This window comes from Eubalaena glacialis, chromosome 3 (assembly GCF_028564815.1).
Source record: "Eubalaena glacialis isolate mEubGla1 chromosome 3, mEubGla1.1.hap2.+ XY, whole genome shotgun sequence".
NCBI classification, from domain to species: Eukaryota; Metazoa; Chordata; class Mammalia; order Artiodactyla; family Balaenidae; genus Eubalaena; species Eubalaena glacialis.
The window spans coordinates 142,691,050-142,715,498 of NC_083718.1; the positions used below are offsets into that span (position 1 = coordinate 142,691,050).

The 24,449-nt window shown below is 38.8% G+C and overlaps 1 protein-coding gene across 5 annotated transcripts in view; it reads right to left on the minus strand.

The window, feature by feature from the left end:
- The window catches only part of NFIA (nuclear factor I A), a 369,893-nt gene that overhangs the window by 134,177 nt on the left and 211,267 nt on the right, over window positions 1–24,449 (minus strand). For all 5 annotated transcript variants that reach the window (XM_061184139.1, XM_061184138.1, XM_061184136.1 and 2 more), the window contains one exon: window positions 1,660–1,734. In XM_061184139.1, the coding sequence (XP_061040122.1) occupies window positions 1,660–1,734 (75 nt within the window). The remainder of the gene's footprint in view (window positions 1–1,659; window positions 1,735–24,449) is intronic.

Genomic DNA, 24,449 nt, shown 5'->3' on the forward strand with positions numbered 1-24,449 from the left:
ATATATCCTCCAAGTTAACAAGGCAATCTTCTCTGCAGCTCGCTGGTTGGTACTCTAAGCACACTTCATCATATGGCAGCAACTTCGCCATTCCAAGTCATAACTTGCTGCTCATAATGCTTCATTCTTTACGGTTCTGACCCCCTACAGCAGAGCATCCCAGCATTAACCAAGGGTTCCCGACTGTAGAATTCTAACACCCATGGTTACCTTCCTGCTGTTTTCCCTGTCTAGTCTCAGGTTGTAGATTTCTTCAAGTTCCTTTGGGCTAGTCTAAGAGTACAGATTCTAGTGCTACACAGACTTAGCTTAACCTTTTATCCACTTGTTTGACTTTGGAAAAATGACTTAACCAGACCCTCGATTTAACTCATTTGTAAAAATGAGAGTAATTTCTTAATCTCACATGTTTATTGCAAGGAATAATTTTATGTAACATACATGAAAACCTAGCACAGTGCTTAGCGGATAGACTCTCCCTCCACCCTCAGATCCCCTGCCCACACCTTGTATCCCACTTTCTGGATTTTTAAGAAATAAGAACAGACAGAACCTGAGCCTGTGAGATCAGGATGGCTTGGCTTGCTTGACCTGACATCTTGTCATGAGATTGACTTGCTTACTCGGTCAAGCTTGCAAGACTGTAATACAGTGAATGGAGGGTATGAACTTGAAATAAAAATATTTATTTTTACTCCACCTCATTCCACAAAGAATTTGATGCAGCTTGAAACCAATTTCAACAATGTAAATTTTATCCACCAGTGGTGTTTTGAAGTTGAAGGGGGATAAAAAATAAAATTTTAATATTTAATACATTTTTCCTTGGTATTAGGACCTAGAACACCATAGTCATTGTAGATACGCTTTTTTTAATGTTAGCCAGAAACTTTTATTTTCATCCATTAAGCACAATAGGCACAATGCCTAAGGCCTATGATCTTTTCAAGGCCTGCAAAGTTGTTTGAAGCGTGATGAAAATTATTATTATTAGTTTTTTGAAGTATAGTTGATGTATGACATTATGTTAGTTTCAGGGGTAATATAGGTATGGTTTTAAACAAAAACAAAGAGATGTTTTTGTGGGAAGGCAACAGTGTGTGTGTGGGGGGGTGTGTGTTTACATGGGGTGGAGGGAGGGAGAGGGAGAATCCTATACTTTCTCCTTGGACCGTCTGGATTATGTCATAGCAAAAATACAATCAATGACCCTTTGATCAATGGAACAGGGTGGTGACAGGTACTCTTAATTCACTGTTGTTGGTGATTATTGACAAGCTGGTAATGATCATGCTGCACGGTGTCACTCATGCTAAGGGCATTAGCATTCTTTAAAGGTCAAAAACAAATTCTTTTAAAACTCAGAATTCCTTAGAAATCCGGGAAGCCTCAATTTTTTTAAAACAGGTTCACACTATAAACTAGGGACTATGTGAGACACTCAGGATTTCAATTCTTTCCCTATGTCTCACATTAAAATGATATTAATTTTTCCTGATCTAAATTCTTGGCTGTCAAACAAACTACGTGGCAAAATTCTTCCAGTAGGAGTATGAAAAGGAGATTCTGAAAGGTATTTATGTCTTTAGGAGGCCTAGGCAAAAGGTAAGCACAAACCCAAGGCAAATCTGTACCAAATCAAAGCAAAATTATACTTACTCTGTGACACTCTTACTAGCTCAGTCACACTAAAAACCCCTGATGTGACAAAACTGTCCTGGAAGCCCAAATGTCCTGGGGAAACAAAAACAAAAGAAGCGAAGTGTCATAAATAGAAGACATCTGACAAGAGAATTTCAAATATTAGTTTCATTGTGATTAAAAAATGTGAAGTCTAATTTCATATTCTGCTCTAGTTAGAGTCACGTAGGAGGGTATAGTCATTTAGTTACATAGATGGTTTTTTGGTTTGAATCTGGAGGTTATGGAAAGCTACAACACAACAACTGGGTGATTTTTGAAATGGTTAAAAAAAAAAGTTCAACAGGAAATCTGAAACAAAAGACGATTTAAAATAAATGGTTACCTTGGCTGACCTCTGAGACCTTCACAACTGGGATGAAAACAGCCTACCTAAGAATCAGCTAGGATAGCTAAATTCCCTAACAGTTTTTAAACATTGTTCTCTAAAGAAACATCTGATCGGGATTAGCTATCCATTCCTTCAAACCAAACAAGATTTAAAGATGTTCCCCCTTCATTTCTACAGGCACCATAGCGTGAATCCTTAAGAAGTCAGACTGCAAAAGACAAGCCCCAACCCTTGAAACATAAACACAAATTCTTTTGAGCACAAATAAAACTTTATATTTGTTTTGAGACAAGAGTTTTTTGTGGAGGGGTGGGTTGAACCTTATTTTTTGAGAAAAGATAATAAATTAATTGTTCAAAATGACTTACTCTTTGATTTCTGTATCTGCTTTATTTTTGCTGGATATAATTAATTTCCTTTAAGATATCTGATATTACATCTAATTGTCAACTGCTTATTTATTTTTATGGTATATACAGGAACATATTCATAAATGGCAAGGAATACATAATTTACGAATGTCATTTCCCTCTCTGCCTCTAAAGTTTTCTGATTCTGAGTCTCACAGGTAGAATCTAGTTGAGGGATCTGCTTATAGGGCTAGTGTAATCTCCTGCTTTAAAATTAGGGTCAAGGAAAAGTAGTTGGCTGAAGGGATTTTTTTTTTAAATAAGTGTTCTTTGAAATAAGAAACATACCTTTAAGAAACGCAATGTAAGAAACTGGACTAGTCTGAATGTACAACAAACAATCCATAAATAAGATTTATGTTATTGATAAAAGCAAGATTTTGCCCACTACTAAAAGGAAGCAAGTTTACCTGTGGCATAGTTTATGCACCAATAAATTTGTTAAATATCATGCACATAAACACATGCAAAAAAAATCACCACGCTTTGTAGAATTATAAATGGACCTACAAATTATTCTTTTTCTTTTGGTTACACTGGACTTTTGCATAAGAAAGATGTTTTGGCTGAGAATTAAAAGACAATTTTCAGTCAATTTTTATATCAAACATACAATCTATGATATTTTAGATGAAGCGGCTCTAATTTTTAGAATATGCAATAATCAGAACTTGCTTTTTTAAAATAAAATGGCACAATGTGTGGTGATGGATGTCAACTGGACTTTATTGTGGTGATCATTTTGCAATACATACAAATTGAATCATTGTGTTGTACACTTGAAACTCACAGAATGTTTATGCCAATTATATCTTAATAAAAAAAAGAAAAAAAGAATCATGTAGATACACAACAATTTTTTTAAAAAGGCAAAATTCATTTGAGGAAGTGCCTAAGAAATTTCACCTCTTAAAACAACCCACACCCAGGTATTTAGTTGACTTTTACTTGGTAAGCACCTGAGGTACTGCCTCTTGGGTTAAAAGAAATTTCACCTTTTAAAACAACCCACACCCAGGTATTTAGTTGACTTCTACTTGGTAAGTGCCTGAGGTGTTGCCTCTTGGGTTAAAAGAACTGAGAAGTAAAAATAAATAAATAAATAAATAAATAAATAAATAAATAATAAATCTCTCTAACGAAGTCTTGGCAAAACAGCATAATATCTCTTTCTACTGTGACAACGTTAACATCACATTTATCCCACAGACCATAACAAAGGAAATCCAACCACAACGTGCGTTAAGTTTGACTTAAGACCCATATAACAATAGCAAGGAAATTCAGAGCTGAGTAGGAAAATCTGGGTTGATCTCCAGCTCTTGCTCATCTCTGTCTGCGTCACTTGCTTGCGGGCTGATACTTGTTTCAGTTCCAACCTGTGAAATTCCTTATTTTAAGGACGACTTAAAATGAATTTCTGAACAGAGTGAATGTGAACGTACTTCAATCCTGCCACCGGAAAAAGCAACCAATCTATTTTGAAAACTTAGTTTAGTTTAGCATGAGGACTTGGGAGGGGGAAACCTGAGGGCTCATCCATTCAAACCATCATCCTCTCCTGATTGTTCTTTTTCTTTTGTCCACCTCTTCAATGCTGGTGTTCTCCAGCATTTGTGCTCATCTCTCCTTATATATATATTCCCTATGTTATTTTCTTTATTTCCATGATATCGGCTACCAGGCTTGACTGTGATATTTGTGAAACTAGAAAAATGTTTGCTTGCTTCACCACTGTATTTAATACTTGGGACACAGCAGTTAGTAAGTGCGTGCATATTTGTTGAATCAGTGCATGAATGAATCTATAGGCCACTGACTCTCAAATCTTTATCTTTTGCCAAGATCTCTCTCCTGGGCTCCAAACCCATAAATCAAAATGTTTATTAGATGTTTCTATCCAGATAGCCCACGGGTATCCTCAGACCCAACATGTCCAAAGCCGAGTTCCTTTTCTTCTCTCCAAAAACCTGTTCTTACTCTTTTGAATTCCCTACTTCAATGAACCATCCACTGTTCATCTCATTTTCTATGTTTGGTGTCATCCCTGAATCTTGCCTCTTACAAACACCCACGTCCAACGAATCTCCACTGATTCCATTTCATACTGTTTCTTCACTCCATGTATATCTCCATCTCTCCCTTCCAACTGTGGCCCTGGCTCTTCCTACTTCTCACCAGCATGATGGGACAATCTCCTACATTCTCTGTCATCAGTCTTGGCTTCTCCTCTCATCTGCTCCCCACTCTGCAGCCAGAGCTGTCTCCCTGATGGGCAAATCTGATGATTCATTCATTTATTCAGCAAATACTCCTTGAGCACCTCCCATGTGCCAGGCATTGGGCCAAGGGTTTGAGACACAGTCCCTACCTTCAGGGAATTTACAGTCTAGGATTAGACACAGCTGAAAATCTAAAACAAATGAATTATTTTTAAAACTATAAAGGGAATAAATACTATGAAGGAAACAAATAAGAAAAGCTTTAGAAACAGTGGTCAGGGAAGGTTTCTCTTAAGAGCTGACATCTGAAAGATACTAAGGAGACAGCCCTGAAAAGAAGGAGGAAGAGCTCTTAAGGCAGAGGGATTGGCATGTTCAAAGGCCCTGAGGTAGAAAAGAACAAGGTGTTGAGGAATCTGAGATAAACGCAAAGTGTTCAGAACTCACTGTCCCGTCAGAAATCTTGCAAGAGCCCCACAGAGTGTTCAGGGTTCAGTACAAACTCCTTCACGTGGCGTATGACCTCCATACCCCCTCTGTTTTCCTCTTCAGGCTCATTTTCTATCTCTTGTCTTTCTCTTCCAGCCCTACCTCTTGGCCTAAGGGAATACATGCTCCTCCCTGAATTGTCTTGTCCTTCATACCCTTTGTTTGGTCACCTCCTACTTGTCCTTTAAATCTCAGCTTTGTTGTCATCTCTATCAAAAACCTTCCCTGGTTACCCCCACTGCTGGCGAAGACTTCTTTTCTCTTTTCTCAATATTCTCCTGGTGTACTAAGCTCTAACCTAGGACTTAGCACACTGAATTGTAATTTTGTCTTTTTCTCACATTAGACTGTGAGCCCTCTGCGGGGAGAGAGAGCATCTTCTGTGTCTCCAGCCCTCCAGGTCCTAATGCAGTGTCTGGTATGCAGCACGCACTCCAGACATGCCTCTGAATGAACACGACTCAAATTGGGTTTAATATGCTTTCTTTCCTTTTTATAAAAACGTTAACAGAACTTCTTATTTCTGTCTCTTTTTCTCTCTCACCTCTAGCAATGAAATCAAGCCAACGTGCACCTGAAAACTATTAAAATGAACTATCCAAATAGTTCCTCCCAACTAACCAGGACAAGGACAGGATGGGCAAACCCCTTAGACAAAGCTTCCAATCGAGATGGTGCTATCAGTTTCCCTGATGAGAAATGTCTGGGGTTATCCTATTGTTGTGATTATGGTTAATATTTTTGGGAGACCAAATAAAAACAGAGATAAAGAGCAGCATTATATAATGGACATAAGGGGCTAAAAAACATCTAGTCCCACACTAAAGCTAGGATTTTGTGTCACCCTGAAAGTCACTGCAAAAATAACAGTTGGATCCTCCTTCCCCTTCCAGCCACCTGCCTCCTAAAGCCTATTTTAATAGAATATGTGTAATTTAGAAGATGAAATATATGTCAACGTACAATAACCAGAAAAATAACAATAAAGAGTAGAATTATTTCACAAATTCTGAAGCAACCATCCCTTTACAGTATCATGAGATTATCAGATTGCCTTGACTACTTCATGTTTATAATATGTCCCCAAGGAAAGGCCAGTGTAAACACTCTATGTAACTTTAAATGACTATGAAACTGGTTTTGTTCCTTCACCAATTACTTGGAAACCCAGTGATGAACTCTAGAAGAAGATAGCAACGAGAAATGAAACCTGAGAAATGATGGAGAAAATGACACAGCTAGCGTAATTACTAAGCAAACCTGAGCAGATTAGTATTTCGTTCTTACTAACACAAACCAAATCACAAAAATGACTTTCAGGGAAATAACACCAATCTTGGTGTTCTACTTTATTGCAAGATGAGAGAAAAATAGAAAAGACAATAAAAAGGCAAATTCAAGTACATAATTCAGAATTCAGATGTTAGCATTAAAAGATCTTCAGATAGAAAGCTGATTAAACATTCCCAAAGGGTCCCAAGATTTATGTTTTGAATAGGGCCTCTCAGAAATGAGTGCAAAACATATACTTTTGTTAAGTATGTCTTAGGTGAAAAGCCAGACTGCACACTGATCTGACTCTCTCCAATTCTGAACTACTGTTCAGGAGCAATTGTATAGGACATTGAAATAAGGAGCAGATTCTTTTTCATTTTAGATAAAATGGCTAAAATAGTTCCCTCACTGAAGTCTTGCTCAATGAATTTCCAATTACAGTACAGGTTTCAATACCTGCAGTCAGTCATACTCACAGTGGGGAGAGATTAGGCTTTCTAGAGAGGCAGAAATATAAAAAGCTAAATTCTGTTATGGGTGGTTAGGAGAAGCATCTCTCTTTACCTTGATGATATCAGCAGTTATTATGGAAAATGCCATTATATGGGAACCAAATCTTATCTCATGAAGGGACTGCACATCTATCTACCTCTTAAAGGAAAAAAGTTCGATTTGCAGAGACACAGGTAACCTTGAAGAACCTTCAGAGGTTGGGGAAGAAATAGACAAACCATCTGGAGGGCTGGTCTTTAAAGAAAGTTGAAATGTCCATGAAACAGAGTTAATGTACCTGAGGAGGAAAGTTTATACATGAGGTGGTAGGTTTGTTTGTCCTGTTGGAAGAGCAAAGGCTCTCAGCTCTAAATTATCAAACCTCATCTGGCCAGTGGATGTAGGCCAACGGCAATACACAGGTCATTTCACCACAAAGAATGTACAGCCTGTCTTCCGTATAGGGGGCGCAGAACCTGTGGATACTGAGGGCCAACTGTGCCATTTTACACAAGGAACTTGAGCATCTGAGGATTCTGGTATCCACGGCAGTCCTGGAACCAACATCCACGCATACGGAGGGACGAGTGTATCTCTAGTCTATTCTCCCATGGTAAATATGGTCCCGTCACTGGTAAGCCAGGCCAATGTCTGGGACTTTTCATGCTTGGGTCTGGGCCCCTCAAAGAGAAAGGAGCTCCCTCGTGGTCAGGCCATCTACATTCCATAAGTACTTGGGACTGTCTGTGACATGAAGACCCTGAGCTAAATCCCGAAGACACTGCTCTCACAGAACTCACATTCTCCTGCTCCTAAAGAAAAGTTGACCTCATCAACTGTTCCTCCCTGGAATTTTCATTCCTCCTTCTGTGAACTCCCCATTGGCTTATGAGCCGCGTGAGGGGAGGGAACGTGGCTCCTTCCTCTTCCCCGTCCCCCCAGTTCAGTCCATACTTATCAGCTGTGCTCAGTCAATACCGTTGAGTAGAGCTTCAGCTCGACTTGCCTTCTGTCATAGGCTCTTTCTCTTTATTTGACAGTGATTTGTTTTCCTGTTGCCCTTCAGCACTCCTACAACAAACCAGGTTAAGAGCAGGCTGTGTCTCCTGATCTGACAATGCCCACAGGGCCCAGCACAATCTCTGGTTCTAGGTGTGTAATGAATACTGATTCAGTGATTCAGATGAGCGCCTTGAGATACCCTTATTTAGTAGCCCTCTAAAGCACAATGTAAATTATTTTAGCTTACGTCCTGTCACATTTTCCTTCTATACTTGTATTTTGGAATATCTTAGAAAACAGGTTGTTGTTTTTTTAAGGTGGGGTGGAGGTATATTTCTACTGATCCATTAAGCCCGAATTTTAAAATTTTGGTCTGCAGACAAAGACAGAGCCCATGGGATGGGAAAGCAATAAGACAGAGGAAGCTGGGACCCTGAATGACGGTGTGAAGTGGAACCCCCCTGCCAACTTAGCCTGTCATCTGGAACAGTTACAAAAAGAAAAATAGATTTTAATGTACTTTAACCACATTATTTTTTTGGTCTCTGTTATAGCAGCCTAGTACTTAACCTAACCAACATAAGTGCCAGTCTTTCCCTTTAGAATTGAAAGTGCCACAAATTAGCAGCCCAAGGGCCAATTTCAGTCTGCAAACACATTTTGCTTGGCTAGCAGAGTACTAATTTTTTTTGTTTGTTTTTTTTTGCATACAAAGGTTTTTAAACTGAGCGCAAGCTTACAAATATACCACACTCCCCAATACTCTTTATTGTACTTTATTTATTTAAATGTTCTGTAAGGCCCTTATAGGCAAAGAAATTTGTGATGCCGGCTAGGTATCTTTTCTCCACTTTAATCTACTAGCACAATAGGGAGAGAATGCATGGATGGTTGGTGTGTTTTGTCTGATAATAAAGCCATCAGTATTTCATGATTTCTTTGAGAATTAAGTTTAGATTTCTTAGCTAGGTATTTAAAGCCCTTCAAAATCTGGCCTCTAATACACCTTCTCAGCATTTCAGGTAGTAGTTCCAATACCACCCAAATACATACTCTCTGTGTTGCAGCCAAGATGTCCCACCTGCTCTTCTCCAAATACTGATATGTTCCATCCTCCATATCAGGGTTCATATCAGCACTTCCCAAACCGTGCTATGTAGAATAGTCCCCCAAAATGCTCTACCACAAACGCATTAAAAACAAAGACACAAATACATATTAAATAAAGATTTCCATAGTAAAATAAGTTCAGAAAACATTATCACACCCACCCTTGGAGAATGATGAGGAAAAATTACATATTAAAGCCTCTGAAAGTTCCTGCAATAAACAAACTTTCTTAATATCATTTAACTCACGATTTCCTAAATAATTTGACAAGGATACCATTTGTTTTTGGCAAATGTTGTTCTGTTAATACACTACTCTGCTCCTTTTCCTATTTTCCCCATTTGGTTTATGTACCAATGTGCCAAGGGGAAAGCAGAATCTGAACACTCTGAGCTAATTAACACATTTAAGGCAAGGCTCAAGGATATTCCACGTCTTAACTTGTAATCACTTTAAAATATCTACATTAGGGAAATGGATCAAGCTGGTAACAGGTATTATAAAGTTAAGCTACCTAGCTGAAAAATTTTTCCATAGAACAACTCTAGGTAGCATTAATTTTCATCAAAACCATAGCTTTCATTTATTCAGTATTTACTACGTGTTTGGCACTCTGCTAAGCACTGTAGTCACATTAGCTCTAATTCTTCCTGCAACTCTGTGTAGTTGGCAATATTCTGATTTTACAGAAAAGGAAGCTTACGCTCAATGAGGTTGACTTGCCTAAGGTCACACAGCCAGTGGCAGAATTAGGATTAGAACACAGGTTTGTTTAGTTATCTTTATATAATGAATTTTATTGCATTTTAATCCAACAAATATAATGCTAGAGACTTGATTATCCAATCTAGCCCAGAGGCCTTATCACATCTTTTTACCAATTCCTGCAGTTAATAAGGGAAGAGTAGTATTTCATTAAATTAAATTTCATGGTTCGACTTCACATAAAGAGGGTTTATGAGTTTGAGTTACAAGTGATTAAGCATTTAATTAAAGGACTATGTCTAATAGATATCAAAACGCCTAAATAAAAAGTGAAGAAAGATTTTTACCTATTTGTATGTTTAGAAATACTGAATGCATGACATCACAGAACGAACTGGAAATGAAGGGAACTTAAAGATCATCTAGTAATGGAGTAATCATTGTGTCATAAAGAATTTTAGACTAACAAAATAATGAGGTTTGATTTTTTAAAAATAATTCATTAATATGTTTGCCTTCCTATAACTTCACCTCACTTAGCCCCTGGAACAGGCAGAATAAATCTAATCTCCCTTCCATTTTGCTACCCTTCAAATATGTGAAGACAGTCCCTCAGCCCCAGTCTCTCCCCCAGGCTGAATATTCTTCCTTTCATTGTTTTGTCATGTCAGCAAATTAATTTCCCCGTTGCCCCTAAACATTTAGAATTATACATTTATTATACCTATAATAAGCAGAAATAGATATTTTGCAAGTGGACCCAACTACAAATTAGCTTTGTACAAGAACAGAGAAACACTTGCTTTAGGGAATTTTTTTTCAAAGCACCGTAAAAAAAAAAAAAAATTTAAAGAAAGAAAATTTTGCTTCATGTAAGAAAAAGTAAGTTCCAGTATATTAGCATAATAAGATTAGTATTTTATAAGTATTTGAAAATTAATGTTGTTATTTTTTAATGCATCATAAACTTTAAAGTATTTCTTAGTTAACCTGGTTTTGAACTAAAAGGGGTTTTTAAGCAACCTTATTGTTTCTATGTTCTGAATCAAATTTTTCTCTAAACTTGGACAGTAACAACTGTTAATCTGCAAACAGATCAAGCTATTTGTAATAGCTTCAGTTTCTGCTTATAAACTCTTACATATACTGGAGAAAAAAAATAAGGAAATGCATTCTCTGAATACATCAGAAACTGATTATCGTAAATGAAACAGACACGAAACTGTATCACCCGAGGGCTACCCTGGTTTATGGATGTAAAACAGAAAAAAAAAAAAAAAATTAATGCCCATCATTCTGTTCTTCCTTTTTAGGTTTAATTCGCATTGCTGTGAAAACATTCACAGAGAGCCCTGCTTGGTAAACCACCTGAGGACACATGCAATGACAAGGAAAGAAGATGACCAGGGGCCATGTGCTAATTTTAAGACACTTAACACTGATTTTGGTTCACCAAGCATGGAAAGAAAAGTCATTGATGAACTGAAGCAATATATTTTAAAAGAATTCTTACAATGACTTGTCCAAGACTACAAAAAGAAAAAAAAAATACAAATAGGTAGGTGCCATTTTCTAAATATATAATAAAATTAGTTAATGTTTAGAACCACAAAATACAAAGAGCTTCCATCTTTTTTAAAGTCATTTTTTTGTGCAATTCCTACTCACCCAGCAATTACTTAGCTACTGATGCCATAATTCACAGCACTTATTAAATTATAGGATCTATATTATACATTTCTGCAGATACCATGGCATGCCACAAATTGTGCAGGCCACTAGACTTTGAAGTTTGCTGGCTCAGCACAAACACAAAGTATTTTAGAAGTAGCAGAAAATTCTTTGTGAAATATAACAGAATGAATTAGACTGTTCAGGCCATGTCGTGTTAGCACAATGGGGGAACACTTTTAAGACTTTAAAGTCATGTAATACAATTCTAGCCTGGATTTTTCTTGTTAGAAAAAGTAGAATGGGAGTGATTGGAAGAGAAAAGGGCCAATATTTGACAACAGAAATCAGCATAACCTTTTAACTGCAGCAGCCATGGGTGACTGCCCTTTGACCTTGAAAGATTATGTGGGATTTCAATGACAACAGCTGGAAGTGAGCATGTGTGAATGGAGAACACAGATCTGAGGCCTGGTACAAAAGGCTGCACAATCTCTGCCCAGATCAGAGTGCTGATTAGAAATTGTTTCCTGGTCCTGGCTTAATAGAGTGTGATAATGAAAGTTTTTTTTTTTTAATTCTTCCAGCAAGAAATCATTGGTAGATTTCTTCCATACCCACTCTCCCCTTTCAGCCCTTCAAATCTTCTGGGCCTGCATTTATAACAGCCCCATCTTTCTTAAGGACATAGTTAAAAACAAAACTTTGTTTCACAAGCTACCTCTCACAGACAAAATTTCTTTAAGTTGCTGACTTCTTCTCCTGAGTTTTAAAATAACCTCTGGCATTTCACACAGGGTATCATTATTTTTTGTTTAAGGATCTGTCGTACACACACACACACACACACACACACACACACACACACACACCCCACACATGCACACAAAGACACAACTTAAATGAGAGTTCAATGAAAGCAGGAACTGTATCTATCTCACCTTTTTAATTCCACCATTTATACAGTGATTAGCATATGGTGGGTCCTCACTATATGTATGACAATGGAACACAGAAATGAAGTATTTATTCTTATCCATTTATTCTTTTTATTCTTCTTGGGATATAAAGGTAGGTTCCTACACAAACATTTAATAATATCACCTTTTTCTTCAACCATTTTCACATATAAATTAGCAATTTTTTGTTACATCTTTAGGTATGTTTACCCAACAAGAATTTATGAAAAAGATGAGTAATTACTTCCTTTCAAAGATAAGGTAACTTAACCTAGTAGATATAGAGATTTGACTGCTTGGTGAATGTGGTCATTTTGATCCATAAGACCCTCAATGAATGACATTCACTGAGCTGAAATGTACATAAACTGATGCAGGTGCAATCTCAAATTCCTATGTGGGATCCCCACACTTGCTGACATTGTTCTGAAACCACCTGAATGATGCCACATGATTACTGAAAGGACACTGAGTTATGACTCATTTATGTTGTTTTGGTTTTACCATACACTCTATCTTACCTTCCATTGCTCTGGATTTTGCTAATTTCTCTAGCTCTGGATTTTGCTAATTTCTCTAGCTCTGGATTTTGCTAATGACTCTAGTTTCTATATCAAATGAGCAACTCCTTAGCTTCAGTAGAAGGTAGCCTTTCCTTGATGCAAATAATACCCTAAGTTGGGCAAAAACCAACTTGGCTGTGCGGTGTGAGACAAGCAGAGGCTGGTGAAATTGACTTCCAAAGCAGACATGGGTTGTCTGCCTACATCCTTCTATAGCAACTCTAGATGTTATTCCAAACAAGCCACGGGACAGATTGTTTTTCAGAACAGACCGAATCCATTTGCTGTTTCAAAATTCTATAAACAGAGTATTAAGGAATTCAATTCCCACAGCAACTATATGGGCGTTGGCTTCAGTTTTATGGGAGTTTCTGCCAAGCTCACATACTTGTAGAACTATTGGTTTAGAGTGTCCTTTGCAACCCAGAGCAGGAGGGATCATTGCTTGTGATCTCAGTTCACTTTAAGGACTGGGTCTTGCTGGTGACAGGTACACATGATAAATGTTCCAGAAGCCTGACCTAATTTCCCTTGAAGTGAGTGTTTTGCTAAGAACATTCCCTCAAAGTGTCAGCTTGCAACCAAGGATTCAAACCTGCCAGTGTCCATTCTTCTTAGCGAGCTATTACCATTGCTTTGAAAGTTCACTCAAAAGGAAGCTAATTCTGCCTCACTTATCAAGCTTCTTCGAACTTACTTTTGCATTTAAATAAGTTATATATCTAATGTAAAATAAGTAATTATCAAACATACTCAGTTTCATAGTTTTTAGTTGTTGGTGATCAGAAAAACAAAACGCTCTAGGCTAAGTATAAACCAAGGTGAACTTGCAATGTGTCTTTTCTCTTGTAAAGGGATCAATATGGCAACATGTTCATTCATCTTGTCTTTCAAAAATTATATTTGCAAGGTATTATTTACATATCATATAGTAGTAGGGAAAATATTACAGAAATCAGAATCCCAAATGTCCTAAGCCTCAGTTTCTGTAGCTGTAAAATGGCACTAATGGTTGTACCTACTTTAAATTTGCTGCTAGGAATAATGAGATAATGTATTTAAAATATTTGGCCAAGAACCTAGAACACAGACTGTGTTCAAAACATGATAGCTATTATTATAATAATAAATCTATTCTTTATATCTTAGATGTTGATCAGATAGAAAAATTTTAAAAGAAACAGGTAGAAATAACTATGTTCTTTTGATGTGGAATAGTAAATAATGTAATATCCATAGAAAAGTTGTGTATACAAATAAAAATGATGATATAATTTTATTTATAATGAATTTTTGAGTGGAAATGAAATTATTTTCTAAAGCAAGCAGCAAAAAACTTATTAAAAACAAATCCTCTATTATTTCTCAGGTTTTTCTAATGTGAGAGAAAAGCAGTACTTAGTCTCCCAATTGTTCTAAATAAACTGAGTGCAAATTTTAGGAATCTGATTCTTATATTTACTTATAAATATATTTATTCAGAGTATTTGTAAAAATATAATTATTTATAATTCCTAAAATAATTTTAAATATAGATTTATTCTTTAAATGCACCTTAACTATCTACATGGGCCGAGCATTATCCTAGGTATGGGGATACAAATTTTGGTTTCATATCTTGGGGGTGATAACTATAGAGACTCAACCAAGAAATGGACCCTAGGTCAATTTTTTTCCAGTAGATCAAGTTTTACCTAATTTTTCAATAAACAATATTTAGGAGTATTTAGAGAAAGAGAGAATGAAAAATGGCACACTTATTTTGCCAGTTACATTTTATTTTTTTAAAGAATTTTTAAAGAATTTTGGTTTGCTGAAAATTCTTATTGGTAACTAAATGCAAGCTGCATGTTCTAGAAAACAGGTATTTAAAAATCTAATTTTGTTTTTCAGTATTTTTCAGATGAAAACTATCTAAACTTTTTTAAACGTTAAAATCCTTCGGATGGCACAAAAATGCCTACAAAATAAGCAATATTAACATCGAATGTAGAAATACCTTTTGGAAATGGACTACCCTCAATCCAGGGCCTCCATACTTCAGCTCTTTACTTCAACATAGACAGAGAGCCATCAGAAAGCATCATTAGAGGAAGGGTCTTAATTCCTTATAGCTTTAAATCAATGCTAAAAGAATTTGTCCTTTTAGGCAGAAGAATGATGAACATGTTTCCCTTTACTGACCTTGATCACTGAAGCCCTTCATGATGCAGGCCATTTCCTTGATTTTAGGGAAAACGGAACCTTTGTATGACTCAGAGAGTAACCAGGTACGTCTTAGACCTGGCTTTAGCTAAGCCAGAGCACTGAGTTCTTCTTCAAATTTCTGCAGTGTTTCTCCTCAGGGTTATCAGCGTTTTGAGAGGGATTCCTTCCAATGTCCAGAACTACGTTGTATGCTGTGTAGGACACTTAGCAACCCTGACCTCCACCACTGAATGCCAGCAACATCCCCTCCTTGTGAGAACCAAAAATGCCCTCACACGTTTTGAACTCCCCTCAAGGGGGGACATTTGGTCCTTTGGTGAAAAATATTCTCTAGTGTATAAACACTGTCTTACAAATCTCATTAGGTATTTGATACTGTGTAATTTTGCCCACTACTGAGCTGACTTATTTGTCTCTATAATTAGAATGCAAACTCCTGTAAGCCAGGGACTGATTCTTACAATTCTTTTGAAATTTCACTTCCTCCTCAGTCCTGCCCTCTACCCCTCACCCTTATCCAAGTATCTACTTCAGATATTACAGTTAGAATTTGATTTTTTTTAATTATATCAGAAATACTATAAGTTTTGTTTTGTTTGGGGGGCTCTCCTATATATGGTCCATAAATATAAAACACATTTTGGCCTTTCTGCAAGAGTCTTGATTTCAAATATTGGCTCACTGGTCTGTATGTGTACGTGAACATATTGGCCAAGCCTCTCTGATCTCCTCTTGTTGCCGAGAAGATACATTCACTGTTAATAAACTCCCAGGAACTCCACAAATAGTTTGTTTGTTCCAAGCCTCTCTGATTTCCTCTTGTTGCCGAGAAGATACATTCACTGTTAATAAACTCCCAGGAACCCCACAAATAGTTTGTTTGTTCATGACAGTGTCACTGTACCTCAAGTCCATAGACTCTACAGAAATATGAAGTAACATGTAAAGCTTGAAAATAAACATTCATTCTGCTCTCTGCTCTCAGCGAAAGGATGTAGGTGAAATAAAAAGAGACAAAGGGCCAAAATGACCCAAGTCCCTACTGCTAGCACCAAACCAACTACACTATGAAAATAAACCAAACTAAGCAACAACAGGCTATATGCTGTCAACCAACCAGGAATTGCAATGAGTGCCTTTGTCTCAAATGTTTGTTTTGAAGGAGGACAGCTCCTCCAGCTCTCTCATTTTCTTCTTTAATCATTCTGATACTTTATTGAATTTTTCCAAAAGTAAGAGCCAAGGGCAGCTACCCAGTACCTGTGGCATGGAAGTCCTTCTGCTTTGTGATCACCAAGGTGCACTCCATTAGCTCCTTTCCTACCCGTAACACTAGAAGAGCTATAAAATCTTCCCAGGTTGTAGAACAGTCCCAGGGCAGGTGGGAGCCCTGTGTGCATGCATGCATACCTGTACATATACGTACGTGTGTTTAATTTCGTTTACTCCCTCAAAAACCAACACAGAGAAAAGCACTTTCTTTTCAGATGTAAACTGTCAGGGGCACCAAATAATATATTTTTCACTAATGTAGGCATTTCAGGTCTTCAATGTCACCATTAGCAACAATACCACGAGGGACATGATTTGTGGCTAATTTGAACATGGAGCTCTTCTGGACACATCTGGTGAAGCCAACAGCATTCTGCTCTGTTATACAGTAAATCGTTTGACAAAATCAGTAAGCTCAATGGCCAATTTCTGAGGTTCCAGCTACTATCAAAAGGGTTAGGGAGAAGTTAAACGTAGTTGTTGTTGTTGTTTTAAGGTGCTTTAATTATAAACCTAACGTTTTCTCTACAGCCTGATTTATTCATTCAACAAATCTGTTGATGCCAATCTATGAGCTAAGTCTAGGTGATGAACTTGGAACAAATATTAACAAATTCCCTGTCTTCAGTTTAGCAAAAATACCTTTCAAAGAAGAACTAGTAAGAAGACTGGATTCACCTCTGCAAGACCCAATTCAAATGTCATCACCTTCTGATTTCATTTCTGTATCCATAGAGCATCACAGGCCTCTACATTGTAGGCTCAATAAATATTGACAACTATCTGAGAGAAGATGAGAGTGTAAGTGATCAAACTTATGGGGATCAACAAGGATAACCCTATGGCTAGGGAGCCAAGTGTATATGTTGGCAGCAGGGGAGATGGCAAGTGTTACTGTAGATAAAGGTTGTCTTTTTAAATTTAAGTTTATTTATTTTTTATACAGCAGGTTCTTGTTATCTATTTTATACATATTAATGTATATATGTCAATCCCAATCTCTCAATTCATCCCCCCACCCCCCTCTATCCCCGCGCTTTCCCCCCTTGGTGTCCATACGTTTGTTCTCTACATCTGTCTCTATTTCTGCTCTGCAAACCAGTTCATCTGTACCATTTTTCTAGGTTCCACATATATGCGTTAATATACGATATTTGTTTTTCTCTTTCTGACTTACTTCACTCTGTATGACGGTGTCTAGATCCATCCACATCTCTACATATGACCCAATTTCGTTCCTTTTTATGGCTGAGTAATATTCCATTGTATATATGTACCACATCTTCTTTATCCATTCGTCTGCTGATGGGCATTTAGTTTGCTTCCGTGACCTGGTTATCATAAATAGTGCTGCAATGAACATTGGGGTGCATGTGTCTTTTTGAATTATGGTTTCCTCTGGGTATATGCCCAGTAGATAAAGGTTTGAAAGGATGATAGGGCCGAAATTTGTAGAGTTTCAATAAATTTGGACAATATTCTGTAAGTAATGGTCAGTCTTGAATCATAATTTAATGTATTATTATTATTATTAGGGGAATGTTGTCCATAGCTTATTATTTATGTTTATAAGACATGGTTCTCATTCAGTCACCAGCTTTGTGACCTTGAATAAGCTAATTAAACTTTCATTAATTTATCCAGACAACATATGTTGAATACCTATTTGTTCCAGGCACCATGGGAGTCATTGGGGTGTATATCTTTGACCTTTAGGTACTTGCAGTCTAGTCGGGGAGGCAGGCCAATATTGGGACAATTACAATACAACCTGATAAAGGCCCTGGTAGTAGAAGCAGACTCTGAGAGCACAGAGGAGGGTCCTAGATTAGCCTGGGAGGGTTAAAAAAGGCTTCACGGAAGGGAAGTGATGTCCTGTACCGTCCCCAAACACCAGCAGGATTAACACTGAAGTGGAGGAAAGTGGCACAGTTTCTTTGTGGGTAGAAGAATAACAATGGAGTGATGCTAGTGAATGTTTACTGAGTGCTCACTACGTGCCAGCTATTCTTCTCAGCTTTTCATGTGTTATTTTCTTATAATCTTCAAAGTGCTATGAGGTAGGTACTCTTCTGTCCTCATTTTACAGATGAGGCAATCGAAGCACAGAACATCATCTAAGCCAAAGGTCACACAGATAGTAATTGACAGAGCTGGGATTTCAACTCAAGCAGTCTAACTGAAGAACCCATGCTCTCAACCATGGCACTGTCCGCAATTGCATGGATAAGAATATCTACTCCACAGGCCCAGGCACTGAGAAAGGGCTCAGCAGATGACGACATGATTATAAGCATCATTGTCATCAGTGTATACATACAAACCCCTGATCTGCAGATCTGACTACAGTAGATTTTCTTCCCACCAGATGATGGACTCAGTGGATTCTACCCAAACTGAAACTCCAGCTTTATAGTCAAAGGGAAGTGTCCTTCACCAAACAACCCCGTGGGAAGGTTATTTCTTCCATATCAGTAGCACTAAAACCACGAGTTCTGAAAACAATTTGTATCCTTTAACACCACTTCCCTCTTACATCTTCACCATACATATGATTTTGATCCATCCCTGACTACTACTTAATTTACTGTATTTTTGTTCATATGTGCAAGCTTAAAGCAGTGCCAACTTAACAGTGGAAGCTGTGAGTTAGCTGTCACTCGAGGGACAGAATTATTCTAAAAGTTACAAGTTTTTTTTTTTTAATATCAGTTGAGACTTTGAATAAACTTTATTGTAAAGAACTTCCAATCTGAAATTTTTTCAAGTAAAAATGTTGGGGAGGGGACCAACAGTGAATTACAGAATGCCACTAAGAACCACAATTTCAGAACTCATGTGGCTTTGCCATTCAAGTTAGGTAATAAAGAATTCTAATAAAGAACAAGCTTGGAGCAACGCTGATATCTATGTTTTCACCTGAGAGCCCGTTAAGGGATGTGGACACTGCATTTACAAAGGTCTGATGTAGACAAAAGATGAAGGAGATTATAAATTTCTTGCTTGGCCATGGTTCACCTCCATGAACCCTGTTGCCCAACACTCAAAGCGCAGGCCAATTGTGTACCCACAAGTTTACGTAGCCAGGCTTATCATCATCAGATATTTACTGGGTTGCCAGTGATATAAAGAATGCAGGCGTTACGGTGCAGAAGAGGTAACATATGGCTCTCCACACCTGGATGGCAGCCAACCTCTAGACAGAAGTGGGCCGCCTCTCTTCCTCAGGGAGGCAGCATAGGACAGAGCCTAGGCCTTGCTGCCAGGCAGACGTGCACTCAGATCCCAGCCCTTCTCCACGTGCGCAAGCTATGCAAACACTTTGAGCCCCAACTTCTTATTCTATTGCTGGAGCAAGGATTGAATGAAAATAATGCAGAGACCCCAGCATAGTACCTGTAGACATGGGAGACCAATGCAGTGGGTACCATTTCCTAATATTAAGCTGATGCTATGCCTAGGCACCTAATATTTCAAAGGCGATTCCAAAGGGATGAGACTGAACAGTCTGGCAGGCCCTTTCTTAATAGGGACACTACTGGCATTTTAGGAAAGTTAGTTCTTCATTAGATGGGAGTATCCAGAGCATTATAAGATATTTAGCATCCTTAACTCCCCCCTGTATTATTCCCCATACACTAAAGGGCAGTAAGATGCTTCTTCCCCAGGCATCTTCCCCTCTCCTTGTCACCAATACCCCCCAAAGCATGAGCACTACCTGCTCCATTGAGCTTGGTTAAAGTACTGAAGCGCTCCTGACAAGTATTAAGCTTGCAGTAATATGATCAAAGAGAAGGTGAAAATGGCAGTTCTAACTGGAAGGAGGTTGAGCCCCTCCACTTCCAGGAGTCTTTCCCCTACTTCAGCACCATGGTCTCATCCTTGTTAAGGTCTGACTTGTTAATAAAGTCTGATACCACACCTGTACTACAGAAAATGTGGCCACCAGCCCAGCACACTAAAGAGGTTTCCAAAACACAAAGAAACACTGAATGGATTAACATTTCACCTTGAGACACATCTTGACTGAGCAACTCCAACTGGGTCTTACTTTGTAAACCATCTCCGTCACAGGAAAACGCTGGGCATTCTTCTGTGTTCAAAGCAAATGGACTTAAAAACAGACTTCCACTGTATTAAAAAGCAAAAAGGAAGCAATTGCTTCTATCCATGCAATCACTCTAAGAAACACAAAAGAAGGAAACATCCACCTAAATTTCCTAAAGAAAACCGTTGAGGTTTTCTTTCACTCCTTGAACTGAGGAGAACTTGGACCCAAGTCTTTACATACATAAACCTTCCTGTGAATTTTCCTGGCTTATCTGTCTCACAGTTGAAAGCGAGATTTAAAAAAAAAAAAAAGATTTAAATCATGAAAAGATTTCAGTAAGGAAGAATCATGTATAGATTTGTGGGTCAGGGAGCTTTTTTGGTGGGTGAGGGGGGCACTCACATTTTGCCCAAAATAGAAGATAATGGATACGGATATTGAAGAAAGAGCTCAAGACTCTGAGATTCGTAGGAGTGAAGCCAGGGAACACGAATTACCCATCTCTTCACATTCAAGCCAGATGAAGCCCCCCTGTAAGGACTGCCTGGCCCTGGCCTCCACATAATTAACATAATGTACAGTGTCAGAGCTCAGATGAAAGCAGTAAAGGCCTTGTAAGGAAAATCAGAGAAAAGAGGAGGAAGATGGGGAAACTCTATAGAGAATTCACAAAGAGATAATGAACATTTGGTCTCTCTTCTGATGATCATGCAAATGGAAAATGGTTTGAGAGCTGGGCCCTGCAGTATAGATTACTAAAGAAGAGTGGGATGGGTTTCTCATGGCTTCTGTAGAAATGCAGGGTTTGAGGACTTTTACATCAACATTGATTCTCAATCATTCACAATAATTAAGTGTGGGTCCTACTTGGAATACAGCATGGAGTGTCACCACCAGGGCTCCTGAATCAAGATAATCACAACAATAACAATAGCAGGAACACCAACAAGGATCGTTTATTGAAAACTTACTAGGTACTTGACACTTCAGCATAAAAAAAATTTGAGAGTCAGGCGTTGACTTCTTTGCTTCCTAATAGAAAACTAAGACAGAAAGTTTGATTTGCTTGAGGGCATATGATAAGTAAAAGACAAAGCCAGGGTGTCAACCTATATGATTCCAAGCCCATCTTCTTCCCACAGGGACACCCCCCTCATTACACCACAGCTCGCCTTTATGCAGAACTACAACTTACTACCACCCCCCCCCCAGCTCACTAACATAAGACAGTCCCATGTTACATATAGCCTTGAAATCATGAACTCGAATTATACACACCTGGGAGGGAAATCTCATCTCATTCATTTTAAAAATAAATCTTTGCTCTTTCCTGTAGTGTAACACTAAGTGAGACCTCAAGTAGTTCTTATTATCAATGAAGATGATGATGTCTTACGGATTTTTTTCCATTCATTTAATCCCTTGACTCAGCACTAAGATGGCAAAGCATATGAAAAACTGCATTCACTGTTTTGTTAAAGGTTGTCACTACCACCTGCTTTCTACCATTACCAGAAAGAAAATGTGACTTCCTTCTTCTCTGTCCCCCTCTGCAACATTCATATAGAGATAACCTGGCTGTTACTGCATTTTTCCAGCTTAAAAATTTAAAGCCAATAAATCCCAAAACCACCAGGTTATTCTGCTAGACTTGTCCTTCATCTGGCTCAGCTACAGGAGGGGATAATGATCTGTCATAAAGGTAAATTCATTACCACGAGATAATATCATCATACTCCTACTGCCCATTTTCACAGCCAGCCACACTCTCTCTGCGATGCTGTATCTCAGTTCTCCAGGGAGCAGTTTACCGCTGACATAATAATAATAATAACAACAACTTACATTTATAGGGAAGACAAGACTGCCTATATTTTCTAACTCTTGACAAAGAATAGCTCCCAGTTCTACTTCAGATGCGTCGGAAAATCTGGAGTCTTTAAAAGATGCCTATAAATGGATCTGCTAAAGGTTCATAAAAGTTTCGCTATCACAAACAGGTGACTCAATTGCCAACTTCCTTGTGCCAGGGAAATACTCACAGTGGTATTACTCCAGAGCAGCTTAATACAAACACAAAAAGGAAACCCGATCACATGTGGGTCCTGGAAATGATTGCTTATAGACTACTGGCTGATTCACTTGGGCATTTGGCGCACTTATCCAGGTGACTGATTTTCCTTGCGGTTTAGAAAAATCACATTTTCTGGTGTTGGATTGTGGTATGGTTATTGTAGAATGCCTAGATCCTTCCATATTCATGCCACCCCACTGGATTTTTTTTTTTCCTAAAGACACTGCTGTAGGCTAAAATGGGTAATCTACTCTCCATTAATTAACCCAGTGCTTTCTGGACACCTCCTGTGTGCACAGTACTGTGCCTGATATGGTAGAGGAAGGCAAGATGAACTGGACAAGATCGGCCCTGAGAAAGACACACCAGGGCAGGGTCGTTCCCCAACTCTGGCATGGGGCAACTCTTCTTATATCCTGAGAGTTTTGCATTCCTGGGTGTGCAGGACAGGCAGTGCCGGCTGTACATACCTGGAGGTGGCAGAACAGATAATACTTGCTGATGCTAGGGAACAACTCCTCAGGACTCCCAGGCCAAAACCTGGGCACTGCATGTGTGTGAGGGGGGACTGGTGCTCGTGAAGAACCTCCACGAACTAGGTGATTCGGGCCAACATCATTTTGTGGGTAACCTAGTAATCAATAATGGTAAGTGGTAAAGAAGAGGTGCGTGTGAAAGAGAAAGCATTCTAGAAACAAAAGCCAAGGAAACAAAGAAACTCTACACCAAATCCTACAGAACTCTATACCAGATCCCTATCCAAGAGCGATCCCGGGGTTTGAGGGTGAGAGGTGAATGGCCAAAAGGGAGGCAGAGCGCCACGGAAGTGAGAAAAGCAAAGAGGCCACCTAATGAGTCCCTGAAAACACTCAGAAGACAGTGTCTTGCTAACAGAAAGGCAGTCCTTTGGAGCCAGGCGCCAGGTTTGAATTCCAGCCGTACCCCTTTAACAACCTAAGCCTCACAGTCTGCATCTGCTAAATGGAACTAATTCTGCCCATCGGAGGATAAAATAAGAGGGAGGGTCCTGAAGAGATGATGGTTATCCTTTTCGTTTCCACCCCATTGCAGGAGCAGGTCACTCCGCGTTTGGCCCCAGGATGTGCTGAGGAAGGATTCCTCAAACGCTTCCATGGGGACTTGTAACAACTGTCTGGGTCCTCAGATTATCTGCCTAAAAGGTCTGCATGGATATCAGATTTCATGAGTCTTCTTGCCACAGACACCGCTGCTAAGTAGAGTCTCTGAGGTCTAACTTGTGATTTCTCTGATACTTCTTTTGTTGTTTTATGCTGCCCCTCAAAAGCACAGAGATGTCTGCCGGGCCAGCCAATGGCCATCTTGTGGGTAATGGAGGCTAGGTAAGGTACACTCGGCCTGTCGGGCGATGGAAGCAAGCTGCCTCAATGTTATCCTCTGCCCCAACAGCCAGTTTCAGGAACTTCTGGTTGCTTCCACGTTGCCACTCTTTCTCATGCCCTCCTTCCCCTTTTCACGTTGCCTCTGCTCTCCATCTCAATCTCTCTCCTCTGGTTCTCCATCCTATCTCCATTTTCTACCTGCCTGCTCCCCTCCTCTCTCCTTCAAAGGGGTTACTGCTCCCCCCTCTCCCACGCCCACCATGCATTTTAACATCCACAGCATTTCCACCATTTCCCCTTTGCCCTAACTTTACACTCTGCTATTTTCCTTTGCAGTGGGAATTTGGACAAGGGACCAGGAAGTGTCAGACTTGAAAAGCCCAGAAATCTACTTAAATTTCATTGTGACAATCATGACAGTTACAACTAACATTTGATTTGCAGCCTCACCTGACCCCTGCCATGAGACAAACACTATTATTATTATTCTTCCCATTTTCAGATGAGATTAAGAGACCTGGGCGAAGATGCAGTTATTCATTGGAGACTGGTG